The sequence below is a fragment of the Vespa crabro genome, chromosome 13 (assembly GCF_910589235.1).
Source record: "Vespa crabro chromosome 13, iyVesCrab1.2, whole genome shotgun sequence".
NCBI classification, from domain to species: Eukaryota; Metazoa; Arthropoda; class Insecta; order Hymenoptera; family Vespidae; genus Vespa; species Vespa crabro.
Window position 1 is genome coordinate 469,762 of NC_060967.1, and position 7,739 is coordinate 477,500.

At 37.3% G+C, this 7,739-nt stretch overlaps 2 protein-coding genes across 10 annotated transcripts in view; one reads left to right on the plus strand and one right to left on the minus strand.

Annotated features, from left to right (window-relative positions):
* Window positions 1-7,739, plus strand: part of LOC124428632 (tyrosine-protein kinase transmembrane receptor Ror) — a 185,921-nt gene that overhangs the window by 37,853 nt on the left and 140,329 nt on the right. The gene's annotated exons all lie outside the window — the stretch shown is intronic.
* Window positions 1,107-7,739, minus strand: part of LOC124428635 — a 30,589-nt gene continuing 23,956 nt past the window's right edge. For 3 of the 8 annotated variants that reach the window (XM_046972916.1, XM_046972909.1, XM_046972908.1), the window contains exons 3-4: window positions 5,561-5,697; window positions 1,107-5,401 (exon numbers count right to left, since the gene is read on the minus strand). In XM_046972916.1, coding sequence (XP_046828872.1) covers window positions 2,624-5,401; window positions 5,561-5,697 — 2,915 coding nt within the window. In that variant the 3' untranslated portion in view covers window positions 1,107-2,623. Of the gene's footprint in view, window positions 5,402-5,560; window positions 5,747-5,958; window positions 6,680-7,739 lie in introns of those variants that run through there. The other 5 variants (XM_046972910.1, XM_046972914.1, XM_046972912.1 and 2 more) reach the window with 3 other exon arrangements.

Here is a 7,739-nt window from a genome sequence, read left to right on the forward strand (position 1 = left end):
TGCTCTATCTCTCCCTCTTCCTCTTCTTCCTCGTTCGTTCGTTCGTTCTTCTTCTACATCTACTCTTGACTTCTATCGATCGTAATTTAATTTACAACGATTCCGATAATGGCACTTTAAAGCCGAACCATCTCTCCTGACTCAATTTCGTCTAACACGTCGTTGGTACGTCTAACACGTTCACTTGACAAAATTTACTTAGTAACCACCTTACGGATAGCCTCGTCTCGTCGACCATTTTTTTTTTCTTTAATTCTTCTTTTTTTTTTTTTTGTCTCTCGTTTTTTATTCCATTTATTTTTTCTTTCTCTCCACGGGCTTCTACAGGGTACACAAATCTTTTACTAGTCGACTCGGTGTTAACCAGATGAAGAATAACGATGGTGGTGAGGAAGGAGGGAACGGGGAGAGTTCGGGTAGTTGGGAACATTTGGGGGGTGGTCAGGTAGACGGTGAAAAATTTTCATAAAGGATCTTTATGAATTTTACTCACCCGAATCTTATTTTACGTTCATGGCCCGTTATTACGCGATGCATAAACTTTGTGAATTCTTTCGGAGTCATGGAAAGGGACAAAGGAGGGAAGGAGCGAGGATTGAGGTTGGGAGTGAGAACTAGAGGTTGGCGAGAAATTTATTTAAAAAACGATAGTTACGATAATTGTGCGAACGAAACTGTTAACGAAGTATTCATCTCTATTTCTCTCTTTGTTTTTCTTATTTTGCATTTTTTTCCTTCTTCTTTTCTTAGATCTGCTTCAAAACGTAACGTGGCTTCTGGTTGATATTGATCTGATAACCATAATTATCTTCAAAATAATCTCACGGCGAATTACCCATTAAATTATCCATAAGTTCATCCTGATGATTATATTATAACAAAGGTGTTAAAACAAGAGGTGTTAAAATGGATTACGAAAGTAACGTGAAATGGATAAAATAATTGTTTTTTTTTTTTTTGTTTTGTTTTCCCCTTATTTATTGTATTTCTTTTTATTTTTCTTTTTATTATTATTTTTTTTTAGTTTCCTACCGTTTTGTCTCGTTTTGTTTTGTTTTGTTTTTCTTTTATTAATTTCAAGTCCCTACCATTCTTCTTCGTATACTCATAATGAAGCGGAAACGAAAACTTCCGCAGTGAAACTTTAGGGAGAAGGAAGTTTTAACGGTACTCTCTCGAAGTTTTCAAGCCGGATGTTCCTACGGTAACTTTTCCCCGGGCATAAAGTACTCCTCTCGTTCACGTCGGTGAACATTAATAAATTTCGGTACGCCGAGATCGATCTTACCCTGGTCCATAGTGATGAAACAAATTATCGATGATCTGGATTATAGAAGGACATAATCCTCTTCCACCAAAATCCAACTTCTACTGGGAGATAACTTTGATTTATTGATGATCGATCGATCGATCGATCGTATCGTATTCGTATTCGTATTTGTAGAGCATTAAAGCGAACAAAGTGAAAGGGAATTAAATTGATCAATGGAACTCGAATAAATGAATGAATACAATTTTTGGATATCTTTACACGTATTTACTTGCACGATCAAATGTTCCCAAAGTATAAAATGAGAAGGTTATTAATTCTAACATAAAAATAATTTTTTTTCTATCCTATTTGATTACTCTATAAAGTTCATTAAAATTATCAGTAACATAAATGCATAGAATATTTTTTTTTCTTCAGGGAGAACAAATATTAAATTCTACGTTATGACGTACCAGTACATATATACGTGTACCTAGATACATACATACTGTATATCACTTACGCATTTACGGCTATAAAATAATATTAGATTTTATATATGGTAAATTGTAAAATATAAAGAGCAGAATCTCATGAAAACTTTTTTTTCACATTTTCACACTCTTCAACAAGGTCTTTGATCCTTATTTCCAAAACTCTCATTCGTATTTTCACGGTAATAGTTGTTCGCAAGTTTCGACAAACGCACACGTACACACACAGAAACGCACACGCGTTTGCGATTCACTTCGGACGCGAACTAGTCACAGATTCGAGATTAGTTTTATGGTTAATATCTAGGTGCGGTGTTGATTTTATGATACACTTTATTCACAATTTCACGTTAGGTGAAATATGTACGTACATACGTACGTACGTAATATATACGTGCGCATTGAATATAACCTATACTTAGAAAAGTTACTTTGTAAAGTGACGTTGAGGTTAGTTGAGGTTAGTTGAGGTTAGTTTACTCTCGTCGTTGTTGAATTTATCGTGGTCCCATTTCGGTGTCGTAACCGAAGCCGCCTCTAGTATATTTGAATGTCGAATGATTTTCCATGTTTTCATTTGTATATATGTCTAACGGCAAACCCTTTCTAACTATTTTTAAAATGGTATTCATGATTCCGTTCGAATTCAAAAACTTCCTTTGCATTTTCTTAAACTCTAACAATGGAATTACAATGTCAATGATCTCTTTAAGATATATCTCGAATTTTATTCTAACGACAGCGACAACAACATAAACGAAAACAAAAACAACAACGACGACGACGACGACGACGACGACGACGACGACGACGACGAAAAGAAAATGAACGATATAAGGAAAAATAAACGTACATACGTAGCTCGAATAAATTGAAATCAAATGCAACCGTTACCCCAACAGGCACACCAGGGTACGCTTCCACTGCTGGTACTACCTTTTCTCGATTTAACGAGACTGTCCCTGATATTTCCGGTATTAAACATTTCCTTATCAGAATTAGCGGTTATCAAACCGTCGGAATATTTTTCCTTGCTAGTGGTCTCCAAGCTGGCGCTTCTGGTTGTTTTGATCGACGTTACGGATGGTCGTTTCTTAGGATTGAAATAAGACGATACCCGTCTAATTTGATCCTTCCTCGGTGAATCTTGTCCCGACGATGAGGATCTACTCTCGTTCTTATCCTCGAGGGCATCGGACGTCGTCGTAGTGGTAACGCTGAGTTTCCTTGGCCTATGACATCTAACCGATTTGTCAGGTGAATCCGGCATAGTTTCCGTCGACGTAACGCTGCTCTGCTTTTTCAATTTCCTTTGAGCGTGCGGCGATATCGATTGTTTAATTACGAATTTTTCCTTCTTTATCGCGCGTTTTCGTCTAATCACACTCGGCGTATTTGGCAGACTTACGTTATCATCATCCTGACGCGAACATCGAACAATCTGTTCGTCCTCTATATGAGAGTCACCATCGATTGAGGTTTGCGTTTGCGCTTGTACCTTGTTCTTAATCTGATCGTAATACATTCTAATGTTGTGACAAACGTGACCGGTCGGTCCGGCCGGTACGAACGGTACGTTCTGATAAAGATTCTGATTTTGATTCTGCAGATAACGCGTCGCGTTTATTCTACGTATGGTTTCAAGATCGTACGGCATAGCCGATGGTAAGAGGGTATGAGGGCTCGGCCTTTCGAAGGACGTAACTTGAAAGTCCTGCGTAGACGGGGATAGATTTTTTTTAGAGATCAATTGATCGGTAGGAATCAACAAACGATTCTGATCGGTCGTCACAATGTTATCCTGCCTTCTACGATATCTTTCGCTAGGTCGAAGTCCTCGAGCAAAACTCGTTGGCGGTGGCAGTGGCGGCGGTGGCAAAGGAGGCGGTGGCGGAGGTAGCGGTAACGACGACAACGGCGAATTTGGATAATTGTAATTCATGTTATTTTCATTTACTTGAACGGTAAGTGGTTTTGTCAATGGAGAATCTCGTTCGGGACACTCGAAACCGGTTCGTTCGATATTACGTAGAAATGGATTCGTTAGAATTCTATAATCCAAGGTAGGTAACTTTGGGATCTCCGGTGTATTAACGTTGTTATCACGTTCCTTACGTGGTATCTTTAACGTCACGTTTAAATGCGATTTGTATGCCTTAGTCGTCGAATTGTCGATGTTAAAATTGTCCAAGGTATTGTCGCTCTTTGTCATTATCGTCATCTGTCCTATATCGTTATTATTGTTGATCTTTGTCATCATATTTTGATTGTCGCTTGTTAAATCCTGACACGACATAGATTTGATCAATTGATTATTGATCGGAATAGATTTGATGATTGAGAGATTCTCCGTACTGAGATACGTTCTCTGTATGTCGTCCTTGTTCGTTTGAACGAAATTATTCCCATAGGAGACAGCACCGTTCACGCAAACATCAACGGAACCCTTATGGTTTCCTAACAATTGATTATTGTTACCACCGCAAATAACCGTGGATACTGTTTTACCGCTACTCGAACTGTTACCAGTACCAAAGTAATTATTACCAGTGATATTTGGTGAATCCTCGTCTAGTAATTTCTTCGATTTCAACGTTGCCAACGGAGCGAAAAAATGTTTTCGCTTTTCCGCAGTAGTACCACCGTACGAGTACGGCTCGTCGGAATCTTTCTCCTCGTTCTCGATATTACAATCGCCAATTATTTTTCTTTCATTATCTTCCAGATTATTTTGTTGAATCGATCGTACCTCAACGTCATCCCATACGTCGTTGGCCAACGACGAATCCTCGAACAATCCTTTAGAAAATTGTTGTTTACCTTGAATTTCCGTAGAATCGAAATGACTTTTATCTATCGTTAGATTCGAATTGTTACCGATAATTTGAGTATTATTGGTAGTACCCATTTGCGACGTTCTTTCGAAATCGGAGATTCCCATAGTCGCATTCGATATACCGGTAGACAATACGTTCGTATAACTTGACAATTGCTTCGTTTCCGAAACTAACATATTGTTTTGCCAACCGATAGGCGGTACAACGTGGATATCCGATAGATGATTATTATCGTTCATTGGATTTAATAATGATGAATCCATATTGCTAAGGGGTATCAATGGATCCGCGTATAGGTTTGGACAGGGGAAAGGTATAACCGTCGATACGTTATTACCAGGTATCGATTGATCGACTATCGTATTGGGACACTCGAACAATGGACAATCCGGGAAATAATTTGGTTCTGTATAACCTTGACAGGATTCGTATGTACCCGGATAAAATGGTATATTGTCGTGTAATTTTCTAATTGTTTCGAATAATCTTACGTTCGATTTCCTTTGATTTCCTTCCTCGTTCGTTGTAATGACATTATCAAACTTTTTATCCTTATCCTTTTTCAATTCCTCTTCCTCGTCTACCACCGATAGATCGTCGAAATCAACGTGCAAACGGTGCAACAAGTTATTATTGTTACCGTTCATCTTTTCCGTCGATATCTTTTGATTCTCCGCGTTCTCTAATTGTTCCTCGCGATCCCGTAAACGCGTTCTCCTATCTTTATCATCACTGGCTCCCACGGGTTCTTCCTCGTGCACGTTCTCGTCAGAATAATCTGAATGCAGTTCCTCCTCGTCATCCTCCTCTGAGCGATCCTGAAATCCCATTCGTTTTATAATTATTATTATTTTTTTTTTTTCTTTTTTCTTTTTTCTCAATTAGAATAATTATACGAGACTTTTTTTTTTTTTTTTTTTATGTAAATGTAACGGAGAAACGAAGAAGAAGAAAAAAGGAAATAAAAGAAAACTTACCTCGGATTCGTCGCTTTCAGGTTGATTCTTTTGTCTTTTTAGTATCTCTTCGAGCTTATCGTACTCGTCCCGTAGGCTCCATATCTCTCTTCGCAGCTGCTCGTTCTCCCTTCGCAATTTCTTTATATCGATTTGACCTGAAATAAGAAGTACCAACGAAAGGAAACGGTTTATCGTCTTCGAACTCTATAGAAAATGAACAGTGTGTTAGAAAGAGAATGATATATATATATATATATATATATATATATATACATATATAAATATATAGATAGGTAGGTAGGTACACAGAAAGAGAAAGAGAGAAAAAGAACTTTTCTCCAAGATTCATCTTTTTCTCTCTCTTTCTCTTTATTTTTCTTTCTCTCTCTTTCCCTCTCTTTGACACTTTCTCTCACTCTTTCTCTTTCTCTTTCTTTCATTCTTTCACTACGGAAAATCACTTAATCACTGGCTTTAGTCGAGTCAGTGAGGGCTGCCTGGTACATCTATTGAATCGATCGATCATTGGTCAGCGAGGGAGAACAATCTCTGGGCTTTGAGGAGCTCCTCCCTCCTTCTCTTTCTTCTTCTCCTTCTCTTCTGTACACTCTAACCTTTCGTATTTCTCGCTTGCTCGTTCGACTCGCACGTGTCAAGGATCGAGTGATAAATCACCGCGGCCTCTGGACCTTCCAATTACTTAACTCAACGCGAAAACTAGTAAACTTCTCTCGTCGTAGCTCATCTAAAGATCGAATTTAATAAATCGAACGGTTTTCTCGGCCTTTTTTCCTAATCCCCTACCCCTCGATACTACCAATTCCTACATCGAAAATCGATACTTTTACTAATCGTAAAAAACGATCTACTGTCAACCGACGTCGAGTGGATCGAATTCGATAGATAGAATAGATAAAATAGAATGAATAGATGGATCGTTAGATCGATTGATTTCATCTTCGGTTAAAATTTCTTTTTTCAGTTTTCTTTTTTATTTTATCGAAAGGAGAAGAAAAAAATATTCCTCGCTAAAATTGATACGCAAGGGAAAAAAAAAGAGAAAAGGACAAAGTACGAAAATTATGTACGTTTGAATTAAAACGCGAGCCATGAATGAAAGGAAAAAAAAAAAAAGAAAGAAAGAAAGCAATTTAAAATATAGAGAAATGCATTTTAATTAAGAACATTTTATTTCTAATAGACTTGTGAAAGAAAAATTAATATATTGAGAAAAATTAATCTCTTTTTTCTTATTTTCTCTCTCCCTCTCTTTTTCCTTCTTCTTTTTTTTTTTTTTTTTCTAATACTCGAGACTTCCGTGACATTTTATGCGAATTAATTGGTGCGCACGGTTTTTGCAACCGTGTAAAATTAAGTATGATGCGTTAAGAAAACCGTGTGACTGTGAATCGTGTGCAAAGAAAAAAAGAAAAAAAAAAAGAAAAAGAGAGAGAAGAAAAAAGTAGAAAAAAAATATCATGTAACAAGGAGACCCAATATTTCGTAATTAAAATCTCTCTCCATCTCTATCTTTATCGCAGAATTTCATTCGATATCTTTCGCGCAGAGTTAATTCGACGAATAATTATTCCGTTCGGGTTTTCGAATTGGGAATTTCATTTTTTATACGAATGTCGGTTACTACACACTCTCTACCGTGTGTGTGTGTGTGTGTGTGTGTTATATTATAACACACGTTTGTGTGCGTGTACTCGAAGCGATAACAGCCGACCAAAAACCGAACCGCGAGCGCGAGCATAACAAGAAAAGCCATGTGGTAAATCAGGATTAAAACGAAGCTTAGCGTGGCGGGAGATTTAAATAAATTAAATCCTTCACAGAGGTTCATAAATTCGGATTTCCCGCGCGAACACGAAGGCCCCATTCGGATCCTATTAAAGCTCGAACCATCCATCCTATCTTCGTTAGATCAATCTATCTCTCTCCCTCGAAATAAGAAAAATAATCTTTCTGCTTTTATATGATTTTTTAAATCCATGATCGTTCTTCATCGACTTGTGCTCTATTTATCTTCGTTCTTTTTTGTTTTCCTTCTTCTTTTCTTATTTTTTAACAATTTTTTTTCTTTCAATCCATCGTATATTACAGTCTCGAGATAAGCAATAATATTCCTTTGTTTACATCTGAACGTGCTCGTATTAATTATTTGCTTGCTTGCTTGTTTAGTTGTTTAGTT